At 49.3% G+C, this 22,623-nt stretch overlaps 1 protein-coding gene across 2 annotated transcripts in view; it reads right to left on the bottom strand.

Annotated features, from left to right (window-relative positions):
* Positions 1–22,623, bottom strand: part of ilk (integrin-linked kinase) — a 97,721-nt gene that overhangs the window by 39,322 nt on the left and 35,776 nt on the right. For both annotated transcript variants that reach the window (XM_067985554.1, XM_067985556.1), the window contains exon 2: positions 15,716–15,958. In XM_067985554.1, the coding sequence (XP_067841655.1) occupies positions 15,716–15,804 (89 nt within the window). In that variant the 5' untranslated portion in view covers positions 15,805–15,958. The remainder of the gene's footprint in view (positions 1–15,715; positions 15,959–22,623) is intronic.

Here is a 22,623-nt window from a genome sequence, read left to right as displayed (position 1 = left end):
GCAAAATCGTCAAGCAGAAATTGATAGCCAAGTTCCGCACCCATGAGGACGGCCTCAACCGGGATCTTGGGTTCATGTCACGCTACACGTTACCCCACCAGTGAACAAATGTTATCTGTTTTTAATATAACGGGTCAGTTGCTGTCTTTTCTATGTTTCTACCTCTCTATCTCTGTTTTTTTTTTGGTGATTTGTACATTCAGAGATCTTGCAGGTAACACCTGTCTGTCTGCACACTGATTGCCTTGGCAACGGGCAGTTGAAAAAACTGTCTGTAATCACCAAGCATTGTTCTGTGATTTATAAATGCGATTTCATTTCGAGGATTTCATTTCCAACAAACGTTCACCTGAGGAAGGAGGAAGCCTCCGAAAGCTTGTGAATTTAAAATAAAATTGCTGGACTATAACTTGGTGTTGTAAAATTGTTTACAATTCTCCTCCTTAAAACCTCCTTCGTTGACCAGATTTTTGGTGAGTTCTCCTTGTGCCCGGTGTGTTTTGCCTCACTGAAGGTTTTTCTACTTATTGGTGCTATATAAATGCATGTTATTGCTGTAAAATTCCATGACTGAATTTTAAAAATGGGTAGTGATCATACATTCTTGGGATGTGGGCGTCACTGGCAAGGCCGGCATTTATTGCCCGTCCCCAGTTGCCTGAGAAGGTGGGGGTGAGCCGCCTTCTCCTTGAACCGCTGGGAACGCGTTGATACAGCCGAGGGACTCAGTGGGTCACTTCATGGGGCAGTTAAGGGTCAACTATGTTGGTGTGAGGACTGAAGTCACATATAGGCCCAGACCGGGTAAGGACGGCAGGTTTCCTTCCTTGGTACACTGGTGTAGTGGTTATGTTACTGGACTAATAATCAAGAGAACCTGAGTTCAAATCCCACCGTGGGTAGTTTGAGAATTTGAATTTAATGGTCTGCCCTCCTCTCCTGAAATGCCAACTCTTGCTGGGATTTAGCACCGGGGGCACACGGCAGTTATCTCCCCAAGTGGCTGCTCGTCACGGGTGGGTATAAACAGTGAAGATCTGTTGGGCTACTCCAGCATAGAATACATCACAGTCAACCCTGCCCTCACCCCATGTCCATTTTCCAGTAGGCGGTCACTGGGCAGTGATCATGAGCAGGAACTCTGGCTGATTTCCCTTCTCTCTTACCCAGAGGTCGGTGGACAGTGATCAGGAGCAGGAACCCAGGCTGATTTCCCTTCTCTCTTACCCAGGGGTCACTGGACAGTGATCAGGAGCAGGAACCCAGGCTGATTTCCCCTCTCTCTAACCCAGGGGTCACTGGACAGTGATCAGGAGCAGGAACCCAGGCTGATTTCCCTTCTCTCTTACCCAGGGGTCACTGGACAGTGATCAGGAGCAGGAACCCAGGCTGATTTCCCCTCTCTCTAACCCAGGGGTCACTGGACAGTGATCAGGAGCAGGAACCCAGGCTGATTTCCCTTCTCTCTTACCCAGGGGTCACTGGACAGTGATCAGGAGCAGGAACCCAGGCTGATTTCCCCTCTCTCTAACCCAGGGGTCACTGGACAGCGATCAGGAGCAGGAACCCTGGCTGATTTCCCCTCTCTCTAACCCAGGGGTCGGTGGACAGTGATCATGAGCAGGAACCCTGGCTGATTTCCCCTCTCTCTAACCCTGGGGTCACTGGACAGTGATCATGAGCAGGAACCCTGGCTGATTTCCCCTCTCTCTAACCCAGGGGGTCACTGGACAGTGATCAGGAGCAGGAACCTTGGCTGATTTCCCCTCTCTCTAACCCAGGGGTCACTGGACAGTGATCATGAGCAGGAACCCAGGCTGATTTCCCCTCTCTCTAACCCAGGGGTCACTGGACAGCGATCAGGAGCAGGAACCCTGGCTGATTTCCCCTCTCTCTAACCCAGGGGTCGGTGGACAGTGATCATGAGCAGGAACCCTGGCTGATTTCCCCTCTCTCTAACCCAGGGGGTCACTGGACAGTGATCAGGAGCAGGAACCTTGGCTGATTTCCCCTCTCTCTAACCCAGGGGTCACTGGACAGTGATCAGAGCAGGAACCCTGGCTGATTTCCCCTCTCTCTAACCCAGGGGGTCACTGGACAGTGATCAGGAGCAGGAACCTTGGCTGATTTCCCCTCTCTCTAACCCAGGGGGTCACTGGACAGTGATCAGGAGCAGGAACCCTGGCTGATTTCCCCTCTCTCTTACCCAGGGGTCGGTGGACAGTGATCAGGAGGAGGAACCCTGGCTGATTTCCCCTCTCTCTAACCCAGGGGTCACTGGACAGTGATCAGGAGCAGGAACCCTGGCTGATTTCCCCTCTCTCTAACCCAGGGGGTCACTGGACAGTGATCAGGAGGAGGAACCCTGGCTGATTTCCCCTCTCTCTAACTGCAGCATCCAAACTGTTGCTCTGGCTGAGATGAGTTACCTCAGCACAGACCAGATATTTAACAGGACTTTCATCATCAAACTGGGCAGTGCACCAACCCAGTGAGTCATCAGGGGAACTTCTGAGGTGTAGAGAGCGTAAAAATGGAAACTATTCCCTGGGCTGAACAGGATAACTGATTCACACACAGCCCTGACAAAAAGAAACTCCCAGATCGGTATAAAGAACTTGGAAACAGAATCTCCCCTCCACCCTACCATACCCCTGAAAACAAAAACAAGTTAATTTCTGTGTGGTGCATTGTTTAAGAATAGGTTTTTAATTATTTCCACTCCGAGGATGTAACTGGTAGAATAGATAAGGGAGAACCAGTGGATGTGGTTTATTTGGATTTTCAGAAGGCCTTTGATGAAGTCCCACACAAGAGGTTAGTGTGCAAAATTAAAGCACATGGGATTGGGGGTAATATACTGGCATGGATTGAAAATTGGTTAACAGACAGGAAACAGAGAGTAGGAATAAATGGGTCTTTTTTCCGGGCGGCAGGCGGTGACTAGTGGGGTACCGCAGGGATCAGTGCTTGGGCCCCAGCTATTCACAATATATAATCAATGATTTGGATGAGGGAACCAAATGTAATATTTCCAAGTTTGCTGACAACGCAAAACTAGGTGGGAATGTGAGTTGTGGGGAGGATGCAAAGAGGCTTCAAGGCGATTTAGACAAGTTGAGTGAGTGGGCAAATACATGGCAGATGCAGTATAATGTGGATAAACGTGAAGTTATCCACTTTGGAAGGAAACACAGAAAGGCAGAGTATTATTTAAATGGTGATAGATTGGGAAATGTTGATGTACAAAGGGACCTGGGTGTCCTTGTACACCAGTCACTGAAAGCAAACATGCAGGTGCAGCAAGCAGTTAGGAAGGCAAATGGTATGTTGGCCTTCATTGCAAGAGGATTTGAGTACAGGAGCAGGGATGTCTTACTGCAGTTATACAGGGCCTTGGTGAGACCACACCTGGAGTATTGTGTGCAGTTTTGGTCTCCTTACCTAAGAAAGGATATACTTGCCATAGAGGGAGTGCAGCGAAGGTTCACCAGACTGATTCCTGGGATGGCAGGACTGTCATATGAGGAGAGATTGGGTCGACTAGGCCTGTATTCACTCGAGTTTAGAAGAATGAGAGGGGATCTCATTGAAACATATAAAATTCTGACAGGGCTAGACAGACTGGATGTAGGGAGGATGTTTTCCCTGGCTGGGGGGTCCAGAACGAGGGGTCACAGTCTCAGGATACGGGGTAGGACATTTAGGACTGAGATGAGGAGAAATTTCTTCACTCAGAGGGTGGTGAACCTGTGGAATTCTCTACCACAGAAGGCTGTGGAGGCCAAGTCACTGAATATATTTAAGAAGGAGCTAGATAGATTTCTAGACACAAAAGGCATCAAGGGGTATGGGGAGAGAGCGGGAATATGGTATTGAGATAGAGGATCAGCCATGATCATATTGAATAGCGGAGCAGGCTCGAAGGGCCGAATGGCCTACTCCTGCTCCTATTTTCTCTGTTTCCCACGCCCTGCTGCTCTCCCCCCACCTCCGCCTCCTCCTCCTCCTCCTCCACCCTAGGCTGGGATTTAGGCAGAGTCCGACCGTACTGACCGTTACTGAAGCTGCCCCACTGGTCAGCACAGGGTCTGTGGATTCAATGATCAGACACAGTGGGCACCGCAGGCACCCAGCCAACCTCTCCAGTCAGGCACCAGCCAAGGGGTTAATCGGTGCCAGGAGGTCTGGGCGATCAGTCCTGGTATATCGGAGACTGGAGACGGACTCCCACTGTGCACCAATTATACGCACAGCTGTTCCCTGCACTTCACAGCCAAAATAGATTTTTATGTCATATTTTTGTGTCAGATAAATTTAGGTTCACATACGAGCCTGGAGGTGACAAAAGCACGAATGAGGGTTTCAGCAGCAGATAGGCTGAGGCAGGGGCGGGGACGGGCAATGTTAGGGAGGTGGAAGTAGACAGTCTTGGTGATGGAGCGGATATATGGTCTAAAGCATAGCTCGATCGAATGGGAATCCGAGGTTGTGAACAGGCTGGTTCAGCCCGAGCCAGCGTCCAGGGAGGGGGATGGAGTCGGGTGAAGGGTCCAGAGTTTGTGTAAAGGCCAGTTTTATAGCTGAAGCAAATAAAAACAGAAAATGCTGGAGAAGCTCAGCAAGTGAGGCAGCATCTGTGGAGAAAGATTCCTGAGAGAGGGGCCGATGGGGAGTGGGGGGGGGCCGACGGGGAGAGAGGGGTAAGGTTACAAACTTTATAGAATGAGTTACATTCCTGTGGGAGAGACTTCTCCCCCTGTTCTGCCCATTTCCTGTGCTTCTCTCACCCAATGGCCCACAGTGATCCCAGTCAGTGAGACCTTCACAGGGAGCACTCCAAACATCCTTAAATGGACAGGATTCTGGAGTCAGCAGAGAGCATCAGCAGGAAACAAGCCAGAGGCTTTCTCCCGGAGTAAACAGTACAAACTCTCAAATACTTCACATTTTTAGATCTCACTCAGATTATAATGCAGCATATGAAATTCCTGATACTCCCACCCCCCTGTACAGGATAGAATAAGCCGCATTTCACTCTTTACTCCTGGTAACACGGTCACTATACAGTCCTGGGGTTAAGGCCAGGGTTGGAGGGTTCTGTGCAGCTCCCACTACACGAAAGGGAATCAGGGGAAGCGGACGGTGAAGATTGCCGAGATTAGGACAGAGAAGGAGAGGTTAGAGTTAGGAAATAAAACTTGAACAGAGAAGGTTAAGGGGGAGCTATTAGAGGTTTTCAAAACTATGTAGAAAAGGTTTTGGGAGGGCAAATAATGAAAGACTGTTACCATTGGTTGGTCAATGGCTAACAGGGAGGCACAGACTAAGAGTTATCAATAGAGGAATGAAGGAGGGAGCAAGAAGGAATGTTTTCACACAGAGGGTTTTTAAGAACAGGGAATGTTTTACCACAAGGGGCTATTGAGGGAGAGACCGTAACACCAGCTAAATGGGAACTGGGTAAAGATTTGAAAAGAAGGAATATGAAAGGATTCGGGGAAAATGAGATCAGAGTGGACAGCTCTCGAGGAGGAGCTAGCATCAGCATGACCGCAATGAGCTGAATGGCCTCCTTCTCCGCTGTAATTTCTCTGGTCTCTTCACTCAGCTTGTGTGGTCAGTACAGAATAAGGAATATCTTACCCTTGTACTCCAGGCCCCGTTGCCCTCTGTGAAATACAGCGTAACGATTGTAACTGGCAAGGCCGGCATTTATTGCCCATCCCCAGTTACCCTGAGAGGGTGGGGGTGAGCCGCCTCCTTCTTCTTGAACCACTGGGAGTGAGTTTGGTACAAACTGAGGGGTTTGCTGGGTCACTGCAGAGGGCAGTTAAGAGTCAACCACGTTGATGTGAGGACTGGAGTCACATATAGGCCCAGACTGGGGAAGGACGGCAGGTTTCCTTCCCTAAAGGACATTAATGAACCAGTTGGGTTTTTACGACAATCCGACATACTCATGGTCACTTTTACTGAGACCAGATTTTTATTTCCTGAATTTAAATTCTCAAACTGCCCACAGTGGGATTTAAATGTACGTTCTCTAGATTATTAGTCCAGTAACACAACCACTACACCACCGTACCTATATTACTCTTGATAAGACAACCCCTGCCCCATCAAACACTCCCAGGGCAGGTACAGCACGGGTTAGATACAGAGTAAAGCTCCCTCTACACTGCCCCATCAAACTCTCCCAGGGCAGGTACAGCACGGGTTAGATACAGAGTAAAGCTCCCTCTACACTGTCCCATCAAACACTCCCGGGGCAGGTACAGGGTTAGATACAGAGTAAAGCTCCCTCTACACTGCCCCATCAAACTCTCCCAGGGCAGGTACAGCACGGGTTAGATACAGAGTAAAGCTCCCTCTACACTGTCCCATCAAACACTCCCGGGGCAGGTACAGGGTTAGATACAGAGTAAAGCTCCCTCTACACTGTCCCGTCAAACACTCCCAGGGCAGGTACAGGGTTAGATACAGAGTAAAGCTCCCTCTACACTGTCCCATCAAACACTCCCAGGGCAGGTACAGGGTTAGATACAGAGTGAAGCTCCCTCTACACTGTCCCATCAAACACTCCCAGGGCAGGTACAGGGTTAGATACAGAGTGAAGCTCCCTCTACACTGTCCCATCAAACACTCCCAGGGCAGGTACAGGGTTAGATACAGAGTGAAGCTCCCTCTACACTGTCCCAGCGCTGTAGAAATGCAAGGCTAATGGGAATGGCTCCAAGTCACTTTCACATTTTAAACTGATAAAAACCATTTCACCCTTTTGAACAGGGAGCGGATAAGAAGTGTTTGTAAAAAGCAAGTTAACTGTCTGTGGAATTAAGCAGCCTGAGCCTGGACATCAGTTTATAGCTGGGCAGTGTTGCTATTTACATCCTCTTCCCCCTCAACCACAATCGAACACACAGCTCACACACACCAGCTCGAGATAGATAGATCCCGTTTGTACAACACCACAGGAAGCAAGCAGAAGGAATGCAGGCAGGAACTTTATAGCGCTGGGCACAACTCCAAGCACAACGTGAAACGAAATGACAGAATCGCTGAAAAATGCGGAAATGGGAGTTTGAGAGAGAGCAGAATAAGCCCTCAGGGCCATCCGCTGCTGCTTATGGGCCTCAGTTATAACTCTCAGCCAGCAGTATAGATATTTCAGTGAGTCAATGAGCAGGCCCGGGAGTACTGCACTCTGCAAATAAGAGCTGAAACAATCAGGATTTTTTGAAAAAGCTGTCTTTTTAAAAAGGCCAAGTCACACGGTGCAGGAAGCGGCTGACAGTATTTCACTCCTTTTTCCCACCGCTCCCCAAAGACACAGACTCTGGCTGCAGTAGATGTCAGCCATGGCTCAGTGGGCAGCACTCTCACCTCCGAGTCAGAAGGTCGTAGATTCAAGCCCCACTCGAGACTTGAGCACAAAATCAGGCTGACTCTCCAGAAGCAGTACTGAGGGAGCGCCGCACTGTCGGAGGGTCAGTACTGAGGGAGCGCCGCACTGTCGGAGGGTCAGTACTGAGGGAGCGCCGCACTGTCGGAGGGTCAGTACTGAGGGAGCGCCGCACTGTCGGAGGGTCAGTACTGAGGGAGCGCCGCACTGTCGGAGGGTCAGTACTGAGGGAGCGCCGCACTGTCGGAGGGTCAGTACTGAGGGAGCGCCGCACTGTCGGAGGGTCAGTACTGAGGGAGCGCCGCACTGTCGGAGGGTCAGTACTGAGGGAGCGCCGCACTGTCGGAGGGGCGGCACTGAGGGAGCGATGCACTGTCGGAGAGGCAGTACTGACAAGTGCTGCACCATCTGCCCTTTCGGGTGGATATAAAAGATCCCATGACACAATTTCGAAGAGCAGGGGAGTTTTTTTTTTATTCGTTCATGGGATGTGGGCGTCGCTGGCGAGGCCGGCATTTATTGCCCATCCCTAATTGCCCTTGAGAAGGTGGTGGTGAGCCGCCTTCTTGAACCGCTGCAGTCCGTGTGGTGAAGGTTCTCCCACAGTGCTGTTAGGAAGGGAGTTCCAGGATTTTGACCCAGCGACGATGAAGGAACGGCGATATATTTCCAAGTCGGGATGGTGTGTGACTTGGAGGGGAACGTGCAGGTGGTGTTGTTCCCATATGCCTGCTGCTCTTGTCCTTCTAGGTGGTAGAGGTCGCAGGTTTGGGAGGTGCTGTCGAAGAAGCCTTGGCGAGTTGCTGCAGTGCATCCTGTGGATGGTACACACTGCAGCCACAGTGCGCCGGTGGTGAAGGGAGTGAATGTTTAGGGTGGTGGATGGGGTGCCAATCAAGCGGGCTGCTCTATCTTGGATGGTGTCGAGCTTCTTGAATGTTGTTGGAGCTGCACTCGTCCAGGCAAGTGGAGAGTATTCCATCACACTCCTGACTTGTGCCTTGTAGATGGTGGAAAGGCTTTGGGGAGTCAGGAGGTGAGTCACTCGCCGCAGAATACCCAGTCTCTGACCTGTTCTTGTAGCCACGATATTTATATGGCTGGTCCAGTTAAGTTTCTGGTCAATGGTGACCCCCAGATGATGATAGTGGGGGATTTGGCGATGGTAATGCCGTTGAATGTCAAGGGGAGGTGGTTGGACTCTCTCTTGTTGGAGATGGTCATTGCCTGGCGCAAATGTTACTTGCCACTTATCAGCCCAAGCCTGGATGTTGTCCAGGTCTTGCTGCATGCGGGCTCGGACTGCTTCATTATTTGAGGGGTTGCGAATGGAACTGAACACTCTGCAATCGTCAGTGAACATCCCCATTTCTGACCTTATGATGGAGGGAAGGTCATTGATGAAGCAGCTGAAGATGGTTGGGCCTCGGACACTGCCCTGAGGAACTCCTGCAGCAATGTCCTGGGGCTGAGATGATTGGCCTCCAACAACCACTACCATCTTCCTTTGTGCTAGGTATGACTCCAGCCACTGGAGAGTTTTCCCCCTGATTCCCATTGATTTCAATTTTACTAGGGCTCCTTGGTGCCACACTCGGTCAAATGCTGCCTTGATGTCAAGGGCAGTCACTCTCACCTCACCTCTGGAATTCAGCTCTTTTGTCCATGTTTGGACCAAGGCTGTAATGAGGTCTGGAGCAGAGTGGTCCTGGCGGAACCCAAACTGAGCATTGGTGAGCAGGTTATTGGTGAGTAAGTGCCGCTTGATAGCACTGTCAATGACACCTTTCATCACTTTGCTGATGATTGAGAGTAGACTGACAGGGCGGTAATTGGCCAGATTGGATTTGTCCTGCTTTTTGTGGACAGGACATACCTGGGCAATTTTCCACATTGTCGGGTAGATGCCAGTGTTGTAGCTGTACTGGAACAGCTTGGCTAGAGGCGCAGCTAGTTCTGGAGCACAAGGCTTCAGCACTACACCCGGGATGTGTCGGGGCCCATAGCCTTTGTTGTATCCAGTGCACTCAGCCGTTTCTTGATAGCACGTGGAGTGAATCGAATTGGCTGAAGACTGGCTTCTGTGATGGTGGGGATATCGGGAGGAGGCTGAGATGGATCATCCACTTGGCACTTCTGGGTGAAGATGGTTGCAAACGCTTCAGCCTGGTCTTTTGCACTCACGTGCTGGGCTCTGCCATCATTGAGGATGGGGATGTTTGCAGAGCCTCCTCCTCCCGTTAGTTGTTTAATTGTCCACCACCATTCACGACTGGATGTGGCAGGACTGCAGCTTTGATCTGATCCGTTGGTTGTGGAATCGCTTAGCATGTCTATAGCATGTTGCTTCCGCTGTTTAGCATGCATGTCGTCCTGAGTTGTAGCTTCACCAGGTTGGCACCTCATTTTTAGGTACGGCTGGTGCTGCTCCTGGCATGCTCTTCTACACTCCTCATTGAACCAGGGTTGATCCCCGGTGTCCTAGCCAATATTTATCCCTCAACCAACATCACTAAAAATAGATTATTTGGTCATTATCATATTGCTGTTTGTGGGATCTTGCTGTGCGCAAATTGGTTGCCGCATTTCCTGCATTACAACAGTGACTACACTTCAAATTAAGTTATTGCACGCAAAGTGCTTGGAGTGTTTGAGAGACGTTGTAACATGCAGTAGAAATACAAGTCAGTCTTACTTTATTAATTCAGCTACTGTCTGTCACCAGGAGTGAGGCACGTGCTTTACTAAGTACCAAACACCCAGTATCCCAGTTCATGCACAGAACGAGCTTTAATCTGACTCATGTAAGATGTTATTAAACTGCGGCATTTATTCTCCCATGGGAAGCACACTTGAAATTCCTTCATTTCCAAGTCAATCACACTCTCTGCTTCACCATCTCCTCAAGAAAAAAAAAAGGAAAATTCCACTGAACAATCGAAGACCCGAAGGGGCCTGCTACTGTGGTAGCTTGGCTCAGTGGGCAGCGCTCTCGCCTCTGAGTCAGAAGGTCGTGGGTTCAAGTCCCACACAATGGACTTGAGCACAAAATCTAGGCCAACACTTCAGTGCAGTACTGAGGGAGTGCTGCACTGTCGGAGGTGCCGTCTTTCGGATGAGATGTTAAACCCCCTCAGATGGATGTTAAAGATTCCATAAAAATATGCTAAATGGAGCAGGGGAGTTCTCCCCGTCAATATTTATTGTGTCCTGGTCAATATTTATCCCTCAACCAGAAGGATAAATGTTAAGATACAGATCAAGCATGATCTAATTGAATGGCGGACCAGGCTCGAGGGGCTGAATGGCCTCCTCCTGTTCCTGTGTTCCCAACCAACAGTACCAAATACAGATTAACTGGCCATTCATCTTATCGCTGTTTGTGGGATCTTACTGTGCACAAATTGGCTGCCATGTATGCTACTTTACAACAATGATTACACTTAAAGCATAGCTCTGAAATGCCTCAGCGATACGGTAAGGTTGACTTTAAATGGAAGTTTGTTCTCCCTCCCTGCCTGCGATATTAAAACGTCAGTCTAAACCAGCCCAACTATCTGTGGCCTTGTCACAACTGAAGGCTCAGGAATAAACTTCCCATGTTAGCTCAGGATTAACGGTGTGAGAAGCCCAGGACTGCAAATCATTCACTCACTCAGCTCAAGCTGCTCTCGATCCTCACATTACTCCCAACCCACTCCTGGGTTGTACTGGAGTAAATCCAGTTCCAAAGTTAACTCCGTTCACACCAGGGATACGGTTGCACGCGGAGGCCGCTCCTGTTGTCACTGCACACCTCAGTGCCCTCAGTACTGGGAGGCCTGGAGCACCAAGAAGGGATGGAGATATTTGGACAGCAGAGACTGAAAACACAGTCCAAGGGATAGGTTTTTGGGACAGAGAGGGAGTTCGTGAGGCGAAGGGGTTTGGGGAGAAAAGTCCAGAAGCTGAAAGGCTGGTCTTTGTTGGTGAAGCAGGAAAGTATCAGCGATCTCGAGTCTAAGCAGTGGGCCACGAGGGGACAAGGAGGCTGGGGCATACAGGCTAGAGAGGATGGAGTGAGGGGATCAGAAACTGAGACAGGGAGCTTCAAATCAACTCACTGGAGCAGACGGAATCAGTGGAACTCCTCCTTGGCAGGAGGAATAGAAAAGCAGTATATTATTTAAATGGAGAGAGATTGCAGAACTCTGAGGTACAGAGGGATCTAGATGTCCTATTACATGAATCACAAAAAGTTAGTATACAGGTACAGCAAGTGATTAGGAAGGCAAATGGAATGTTGTAATTTATAGCAAGGGGAATGGAATATAAAAGTAGAGCTGTTTTGCTCCAGTTGTGCAGGGCATTGGTGAGACCACATCTAGAATACTGTGTGCAGTTTTGGTCTCCTTATTTAAGAAAGGACATAATTGCTTTAGAGGCGGTTCAGAGAAGGTTCACTCGACTGATTCCTGGGATGAGGGGATTATCTTATGAGGAAAGGTTGGACAAGTTGGGCCTGTATACACTGGAGTTTAGAAGAATGAGAGGTGATCTTATTGAAACATGTAAGATCCTGAGGGGACTAGAAGGGGTAGATGCTGAGGGGATGTTTCCCCTTGTGGGAGAGACTAGAACTAGGGGCCACAGTTTAAAAATAAGGGGTCTCCCATTTAAGACGGAGATGAGGAGAAATTTTTCTCTGAGGGTGGTGAGTCTGTGGAACTCCCTTCCCCAGAGAGCGGTGGAGGCAGGGTCACTGAATATTTTTAAGGCTGAGTTAGATAGATTCCTGATTAACAAGGGAGTCAAAGGTTATAGTCGGTAGACGGGAAAGTAGGGTTGAGGTCACAATCAGATCAGCCATGATCTTATCAAATGGAAGAGCAGGCTCGAGGGGCCGAATGGCCTACTCCTGCTCTTAATTTGTATGTTCGTATGTAAAGACCGGGACACCAGGAATGTGGGACTTTGTGTGGGAGTAAAGGCATGCTGCAGAGCTCTGCACTTAAGAAAAGTGATCAAAGCACGGGCTGGGGGGAGGGGTGTGACCAGGCACATGTTCTGCATATAGATGAAAGCAGTTTTTGACAAGGGATCAGATGAGGGATAAAAAGCTCGTGCTTCAGTGGGATGCTGGGGCTGCACAGACACTGTCCAGTGCTCCGGTGACCTGGGTTTTGATCAAGTTCACGCTGGTGAGATAAGAGTCTCTTCTGTCCACTGGCTGCAGTAATCGCACACGAAATGATTTGGGCAATCTCAACGTAATACTGCAGTGTGGGGACTCAAATCTCCGACAGACACCTCTGAAGAGACATTACGGGTTGCACAAGGAGGTATAAGACGTAGATGGACCTGTGCTGGCTCCTGCCTCACAGTATCCTCTCACATTCCACTTACTCCGTCACCATGAAATCTTTACTTTTGGAAGCACAACACTTGCACAGCAAGTGGTTAACAGTCCTCCAGAGAACAGTCCCAGACTTTGAAGGCACAGTCACAGCACTTACAAGTTAAATATCTCACCAACCTCCAAAATCTACATTCCACTTCTGTTCAACACAACACACCGCTCAATCATCCACAGTGTTCTCACTGGGTTAATTTAAAATATTCGGGACAATAAACTATTAGAAAAAATGATTGGAGGGGCGGTGTAGTTACTACAAAGGAAGAATGCGTCAAAATGTAAGAGGACATTAATAAACTTGCAGAATTGGCAAATAAATTTTAATATAGATCAGTGTGAGATGGTACATTTTGGTAGGAAGAATAAGGAAGCCACAAATTGCTTGGATAGTAAGAGTCTAAACGGGATAGAGGAGCAGAGGGATCTGGGGGTACAGATACACAAATCACTAACAGTAGTGACGCAGGTTAATAAGGCCATAAAAAAAGCAAATCAAGCACTGGGGCTAATTTCTGGAGGGATAGAATTGAAAAGCAGAGAAGTTATGTTAAACTTGTATAGAACCTTGGTTAGACCACACTTGGAGTATTGTGAACAGTTCTGGTCTCCATATTATAGAAAGGATATAGAGGCATTGGAGAAGGTGCAAAAGAGATTCACAAGGATGATACCAGAACTGAGAGGATATAATTATCAGGAAAGGCTGAACAGGCTGGGGCTCTTTGGAAAAGAGAAGGCTGAGGGGTGACCTGATAGAGGTCTTTAAGATAATGAAAGGATTTGATAGGGTAGACGTAGAGAAAATGTTCCCACTTGTGGGGGAGACCAGAACTAGGGGCCATAAATAAGATAAATAAATAAATCCAATAAGGAATTCAGGAGAAACTTCTTTACCCAGAGAGTGGTGAGAATGTGGAACTTGCTATCACAAGGAGTAGTTGAGGCAAATAACATACATGCACTTAAGGGGAAGTTCGATAAACACATGAGGGAGAAAGGATTGGAAGATATGCTGATAGTGTGAGATGAAGTAGGGAGGGAGGAGTCACATATGGAGCATAAACACCGGCATAGACCAGTTGGGAAGAATGGCCTGTTTTATGCTGCAGTTTCGGTGTAACTGTGCCGCATAATAGGCTTATCATCAAGATTGAAGCCCATGGAATAAAAGGGGCAGTGGCAGCATGGATACAAAATTGGCTAAGTAACAGGAAACAGAGAGTAGTGGTGAACGGTTGTTTTTCGGACTGGAGGGAGGTGTACAGTGGTGTTCCCCAGGGGTCGGTGCTGGGACCACTGCTTTTTTTGATACATATTAATGACTTGGACTTGGGTGTACAGGACACCATTTCAAAATTTGCGGATGACACAAAGCTTGGAAGTGTAGTGAACAGTGAGGAGGATAGTGATAGACTTCAAGATGATATAGACAGGCTGGTGGCATGGGCGGACACATGGCAGATGAAATTTAACGCAGAAATATGCGAAGTGATACGGAAGAATGAGGAGAGGCAATATAAACTAGAGGGCACAATTCTAAAAGGGGTACAGGAACAGAGGGATCTGGGGGTACATGTACACAAATCGTTGAAGGTGGCAGGGCAGGTTGAGAAAGCGGTTAAAAAAGCATACGGGATCCTGGGCTTTATAAATAGAGGCATAGAGTACAAAAGCAAGGAAGTCATGTTGAACCTTTATAAAACACTGGTTCGGCCACAACTGGAGTATTGTGTCCAGTTCTGGGCGCCACACTTCAGGAAAGATGTGAAGGCCTTGGAGAGGGTGCAGAAGAGATTTACTAGAATGATTCTGGGGATGAGGGACTTTAGCTACGTGGATAGACTGGAGAAGCTGGGGTTGTTCTCCTTGGAACAGAGAAGGTTGCGAGGAGATTTGATAGAGGTATTCAAAATCATGAAGGGTCTAGACAGAGTAGATAGAAAGAAACTGTTCCCTTTGGCAGATGGGTCAAGGACCAGAGGACACAGATTTAAGGTGATTGGCAAGAGAACCAAAGGTGACATGAGGAAAAACTTTTTTTAAACAGCGAGTGGTTAGGATCTGGAATGCACTGCCCGAGGGGGTGGTGGAGGCAGATTCAATCATGGCCTTCAAAAAGGAACTGGATAAGTACTTGAAAGGAAAAAATTTGCAGGGCTATGGGGATAGGGCGGGGCAGTGGAACTAGTTGGATTGTTCTTGCATAGAGCCGGCACGGACTCGATGGGCCGAATGGCCTCTTTCCGTGCTTTAACCATTCTATAATTCGATACTTAATCCAAAACACTCTACTGTTGTACGATACACTTCTCATGGGATAATTTTAATTCAATTTTTCAAATTGCTTCAGCACAACCATCAGTGATGGATCAACCAATGGATGTAAAAGATCCCAGGGCACCATTCCAAGACGAGCAGGGGGAGTTCTCCCTGGTGTCCTGGTCAATATTTATCCCTCAACCACCATCACTAAAACAGATTATCTGGACATTTATCACATTGCTATTTGTGGAATCTTGCTCTGTGCAAATTGGCAGCCGCATTTCCCACATTACAACAGCGACTCCATTTCAAAAAGTACTTCATTGGCTGTAAAGCACTTTGTGACGTCCTGAGGATGGGAAAGGCGCTATAGAAATGCAAGTTCTTTATTTCTAGCCAAGCAGAGAAACCTTGGATTTATGCAAAATTGCCACGGCTTGTGAAACTTTAAACCTCTCACACGCGTTACGCTGCCCGGTTCCACACACTCTCTCCTTTAGTGCCTTGCAGTGTTTTTAAGCTCCGTTCGTAACTGCGCCTTTCCCTGTCGCATCATCATTTCTCAACACCAGAAAGTTGTAAACTAACGCTGCTCAGACAGTTGGAGGGAGGGCTGGGCGCCCATCACCGAGGGCCCAGAGTCTGGCACTCACCCCTGGTTCAGGTCATTCTCAGTGTTGTCCAGCCAGAGCCGAACAGCGACCGCGTTGCCTTCCCGGCACTGGGTGAAGATGTCGTCCATCCTGTTTCTCTGGTCCCAACTGCTCCAACTCTGCTCCTGTTTGACCCCAGGTGTAGAAGACAATCTGAATGCGTTAATCTGAAGTGGGTCCAAAGAAATGTCCACCAGAAACGACGCCTGGCCAGTCAGAACCCAATCTCACCAACAGCAGGTCCTGAAAGGAAACAAGAGGTTTTCAGAGCCAAATACCAGCACCACTCGTACTACAGACCTGAGAGACACGTACCAGCACCACTCGTACTACAGACCTGAGAGACACATACCAGCACCGCTCGTACTACAGACCTGAGAGACACGTACCAGCACCACTCGTACTACAGACCTGAGAGACACATACCAGCACCACTCGTACTACAGACCTGAGAGACACGTACCAGCACCGCTCGTACTACAGACCTGAGAGACACGTACCAGCACCGCTCGTACTACAGACCTGAGAGACACGTACCAGCACCACTCGTACTACAGACCTGAGAGACACGTACCAGCACCACTCGTACTACAGACCTGAGAGACACATACCAGCACCGCTCGTACTACAGACCTGAGAGACACATACCAGCACCACTCGTACTACAGACCTGAGAGACACGTACCAGCACCGCTCGTACTACAGACCTGAGAGACATGTGCCAGCACCGTTTGTACTATAGACCTGAGAGATATGTACCAGCACCGCTCGTAGTACAGACCTGAGAGACACGTACCAGCACCGCTCGTACTGCAGACCTGAGAGACACGTACCAGCACCGCTCGTACTACAGACCTGAGAGACACGTACCAGCACCACTCGTACTACAGACCTGAGAGACACGTACCAGCACCGCTCGTACTACAGACCTGAGAGACACGTACCAGCACCGCTCGTACTACAGACCTGAGAGACACGTACCAGCACCGCTCGTACTACAGACCTGAGAGACACGTACCAGCACCGCTCGTACTACAGACCTGAGAGACACGTACCAGCACCGCTCGTACTACAGACCTGAGAGACACGTACCAGCACCGCTCGTACTACAGACCTGAGAGACACGTACCAGCACCGCTCGTACTACACACCTGAGAGACACGTGCCAGCACCGCTCGTACTACAGACCTGAGAGACACGTGCCAGCACCGCTCGTACTACAGACCTGAGAGACACGTACCAGCACCACTCGTACTACAGACCTGAGAGACACGTGCCAGCACCGCTCGTACTACAGACCTGAGAGACACGTACCAGCACCGCTCGTACTACAGACCTGAGAGACACGTACCAGCACCGCTCGTACTACAGACCTGAGAGACACGTACCAGCACCGCTCGTACTACACACCTGAGAGACACGTGCCAGCACCGCTCGTACTACAGACCTGAGAGACACGTGCCAGCACCACTCGTACTACAGACCTGAGAGACACGTACCAGCACCGCTCGTACTACAGACCTGAGAGACACGTACCAGCACCGCTCGTACTACAGACCTGAGAGACACGTACCAGCACCACTCGTACTACAGACCTGAGAGACACGTACCAGCACCACTCGTACTACAGACCTGAGAGACACATACCAGCACCGCTCGTACTACAGACCTGAGAGACACATACCAGCACCACTCGTACTACAGACCTGAGAGACACGTACCAGCACCGCTCGTACTACAGACCTGAGAGACATGTGCCAGCACCGTTTGTACTATAGACCTGAGAGATATGTACCAGCACCGCTCGTAGTACAGACCTGAGAGACACGTACCAGCACCGCTCGTACTACAGACCTGAGAGACACGTACCAGCACCGCTCGTACTACAGACCTGAGAGACACGTACCAGCACCACTCGTACTACAGACCTGAGAGACACGTACCAGCACCGCTCGTACTACAGACCTGAGAGACACGTACCAGCACCGCTCGTACTACAGACCTGAGAGACACGTACCAGCACCGCTCGTACTACAGACCTGAGAGACACGTACCAGCACCGCTCGTACTACAGACCTGAGAGACACGTACCAGCACCGCTCGTACTACAGACCTGAGAGACACGTACCAGCACCGCTCGTACTACACACCTGAGAGACACGTGCCAGCACCGCTCGTACTACAGACCTGAGAGACACGTGCCAGCACCGCTCGTACTACAGACCTGAGAGACACGTACCAGCACCACTCGTACTACAGACCTGAGAGACATGTACCAGCACTGCTCGTACTACAGACCTGAGAGACACGTACCAGCACCGCTCGTAGTACAGACCTGAGAGACACGTGCCAGCACCGTTTGTACTATAGACCTGAGAGATACGTACCAGCACCGCTCGTGGTACAGACCTGAGAGACACGTACCAGCACCGCTCATAGTACAGACCTGAGAGACACGTGCCAGCACCGCTCGTACTACAGACCTGAGAGACACGTACCAGCGCCGCTCGTACTACAGACCTGAGAGACACGTACCAGCGCCGCTCGTACTACAGACCTGAGAGACACGTACCAGCGCCGCTCGTACTACAGACCTGAGAGACACGTACCAGCGCCGCTCGTACTACAGACCTGAGAGACACGTACCAGCGCCGCTCGTACTACAGACCTGAGAGACATGTGCCAGCACCGTTTGTACTATAGACCTGAGAGATATGTACCAGCACCGCTCGTAGTACAGACCTGAGAGACACGTGCCAGCACCGCTCGTAGGACAGACCTGAGAGACATGTACCAGCACCACTTGTAGTACAGACCTGAGAGACATGTACCAGCACCGTTTGTACTACAGAGCTGAGAACACTCCAGTGTGGGCTCATTCCCCAAGTGAACATTACCCGGTAACCGATAATCGGTTTCTCTCTCCCTTTGCCCCCAAATTGAATTGGTCAATATTATGAAGACCAAAGCCATTGTCTACGGCCCCCCTCCCCCACCAACAAACTCTGTTCCCTTGCCACCGACTCCAGCCCTCTCCCTGGCCACTGTCTCAGGCTTTACCAAATTGTTTGCAACTTCTGCACCCTGAGCTAAGCTTCCGATCCAATAAACTCTCCATCGCCAAGACCGCCTACTTCCATCTCCATAACATCGTCTGTTTCCACCCCTGCCTCAGCCCATCTGCTGCTGAAACCCTCATCCGTGCCTTTGTTACCTCCAGACTCGACTATTCCAATGTTCTCCTGGCCGGCCTCCCATCTTCCACCCTCCATAAACATCAGCTCATCTAAACCTCTGCTGCCCATATCCTAACTCGCACGAAGGCGCATTCTCCCATCACCCCCTGTGCTTGCTGACCTACATTGGCTCCCGGTCCAGGAATGTCTCGATTTTAAAATTCTCATCCTTGTGCTCAAATCCCTCCATGGTCTCACCCCTCCCTATCTCTGTAACCTCCTCCAGCCCTACAACACCCTGAGATCTCTGCACTCCTCCAATTCTGGCCTCTTGCCTATCCCCAAATTTCATCCCTCCACCAATGGCGGCCGTGCCTTCAGCTTCCTGGGCCCTAAGCTCTGGAATTCCCTCCCTAAACCTCTCTGCCTCTCTCTCCTCCTTTAAGAAGCTCCTTAAAACCTACCTCGTTGACCTGCCCTACTGGCTCCTTCTTTGGCTCGATGTCAATTTTTATCTGATTACGGTCCTGTGAAGTACGTTGGGACGTTTCACTACGTTAAAGGCGCTATATAAATGCAGGCTCCTGTTAGGTTCTGAAATATATCAAGCTTATGAAAGTTCCAGAAATTAAAAAACAAACACAGTCTCAAACTGGAGATCAGCCAATCAGAATGAGGAGCAGCATTCTCAGGCCTTTCTCGAAGCCTCTGTTCCCCCCCCTCCACTCCACCCACCCCCAGATCCCAGCCAGGGCAGTATCCGAAGACGAGCAGGGGAATCCTTCCCAGTGTCCTGGCCAATATTTATCAATCAACGTCACTAAAACAGATTATCTGGTCATTATCACATTGCTGTTTGTGGGATCTTGCTGTGTGCAAATTGGCTGCCGCATTTCCTACATTACAACAGTGACTGCATTTCAAAAGTATTTCACTGGCTGTAAAGCGATTTGGGTTGTCCTGAGGTTGTCAAAGGCGCTACAGAACTGCAAGTTTTCTTTCTATACTGCGCCTTCATTCCTCTCCCTCCTCCCCCAAACTCTGGGCCAGACTCTGCAGCAAGGGATGTGCCCTGACTGCAGCCTACAGGCCCCACAGAGCCTGCAGCCCCGGCAAACCAGCCCACCCTAACTCAATGCTACCTTTCTATTTCTGCTCACTGGTTTGTCCTGCTTGAAATGTGTGGGTTTGGGGGCTTTAGAAAATGCTGTTAGCGCAGTCAGTCGCCTCATTGGTGGTTAAATTCTAAATAACAACGTCAAGGGCTGGGGGTGTTCGCAGCTCGAGATATACGGAGATTAATGAAGAGAGAGATTTAAATGCCGCTCACAAGTGCCCCAGGAATACAAAGTGGTTGGACACTCCCCGCTCGAGCGGAAGAGGTACCCTGCAGCTGTCTCCAATAACTGAAACAGAAAATGTGAGGTAACATTTATAAATTAAATCCTCAGGAAGAAGAGACTGCAGACACGTGGGAGGTAGTCGATCCGATGAGGTCATGGCTGAGAGTGAAGCTTGTGCGATTTATGATCAGCTGCAGGGCTCCAGAGATTGGCACAGAGCCTTTAACACTGTCCTGGAAGCACTCCCTAAACTGCTCAGCTGGTAGATGCACAGGTCCCAGAGCGACCCTGGGTCTGTGCCGAGTTAGCCAATCTCAGGGCTGGACCCAGCCAGATCTCTGGCACCTGATGCTCTAACCAGTGATTTGCGCTGAAAAGCGTGGGCTCGGCGGTTGTGTTTTCCGACACTGTCTGGGCTCCCAATGTGACTGAGATACCAGGAACTGGACAGCACTCAGGAACAAACTAAAACTCAGCAGGGAATCAGTGCCAGCACACAGGGAGAGTTGGGTAGAAAGGGGGCCATTAAAAAAAACTCACTTCCAGGTTAGGTCCAGCTCAGTATATAACACACACGGAGCAAGATTCGGGTTCCTAAAGGGAGTTGCTAAATGCTTTGACAGTTAATGCAGCCCATGAATAAATCCCACAATCAGGTCACCCGCAGAAACAATCATTTGATGTTAAAAGGGAGACTGCGATGAACTGGTTTTTAACCTCCCCGCAGTTAAACCCAGGAGTGCAGAGGGCAGCTGAGGCAGGCTGACAGCTGAAAGGGAGTTCAACCTGATCAGGAGATTCAGCCCAAAGGTACAAGCAGCACATCGTAAACCAGCACTCAGAGTAATAAAATGTTATTTTTTTTAAAAAAACAGTGGAGCCCCTCACCTCCTTCCTGCGCCAATCTACAGGCTTTTAAAACTCAAGCTTGGCGTCACCGGGGGAGGGGGAGAATTCACGCAGGAAAACCATAAAGCTGCGTATGGAGAACGTGAGCACAATTTCACGCAGAAATCTCCCCCGTAAGAGCGTGCAACTCATGGAATGGCCTGTTGCTCTGAGCCAGTCAGGGGCCCCAGCACATCCAGTGAAAGGACCCACACAATGGGTGTAACTCAGCCTTCAGTATTCTGTCACCATTATATCACCCAACAATAACTTGCATTTATATAGCACCTTTAACGTAGTAAAATGACCAAAGGCACTTGGTGCAAGTTAGGATTCGGGCAGCAGAGTTTTGGATGAGCTCAAGTTTACGGAGTGTGCAAGGTGGGAGGCCGGCCAGGAGAGCATTGGAATAGTCCAGTCTGGAGGTAACAAAGGCACGGATGAGGGTTTCAGCAGCAGATGAGCTGAGGCGGGGGCGGAGACGGACGATGTAATGGAGGTGGAAGTAGGCGGTCTTGGTGATGAAGCGGATATGGGATCAAAAGCTCATCTCAGGGTCAAATAGGACGCAGAGGTTGCAAACAGTAGCCAGGGAACGAAGTTTGTGGCAGGGACCAAAGACAATGGCTTCAGTCTTCCCAATATTTAATCCCATTGCAAACCTGCCTTTTCATGATCGTATGTGTGCGGGTTAGACATCAGATTAAGTAGCTAGTATTTGATATAAGAACATAAGAAATAGGAGCAGGAGTAGGCCATTCGGTCCCTCGAGCCTGCTCCGCCAATCAAATCATGGCTGATCGTCGACCTCAACTCCACTTTCCTGCCCAATCCCCGTAATCCCTTGATTCCCCTAGAGTCCAAAAATCTATCCATCTCAACCTTGAATATATTCAATGACTCAGCATCCACAGCCCTCTGGGGTAGAGAATGCCAAAGATTCACAACCCTCTGAGTGAAGAAATTCCTCCTCATCTCAGTCTTAGATGGCCGACCCCTTATCTTGGTTCCCCTTTGTAACTAGCAGGGTAGATCTTCTCAAAAAACTCGAATAGATTTGTCAAACACAATTTCCCTTTCAGAAAACCATGTTGACTTTGCCTAATCATATTATGATTTTCTAAATGCCCTGTTACCCCTTCCTTAATGATGGATTCCAGCATTTTCCCAACGACTGATGTCAGGCTAACTGGCCTGTATTTCCCTGTTTTCTCTCTCCTTCCTTTCTTGAATAAACGGGGTTACATTTGCTACCTTCCAATCCACTGGGACCATTCCAGAATCTAGAGAATTTTGGAAGATCACAACCAATGTATCCACTATCTCTGCAGCCATCTCTTTTAGAACCCTCGGATGTAGGCCATCAGGTCCAGGGGATTTATCAGCTTTTAGTCCCATTAGTTTCTCAAGTTCCTACAATCTCTCTACTGATATTAATTACTTTCAGTTCCTCACTCTCATTAGACCCTTGGTTCCCCACTATTTCTGGTATGTTTTTTGT

This window comes from Heptranchias perlo, chromosome 6 (genome assembly GCF_035084215.1).
Source record: "Heptranchias perlo isolate sHepPer1 chromosome 6, sHepPer1.hap1, whole genome shotgun sequence".
Taxonomy (NCBI): Eukaryota; Metazoa; Chordata; class Chondrichthyes; order Hexanchiformes; family Hexanchidae; genus Heptranchias; species Heptranchias perlo.
Note: the sequence above shows the minus strand (reverse complement) of the source record. Positions and strands in the feature narration are given on the sequence as shown.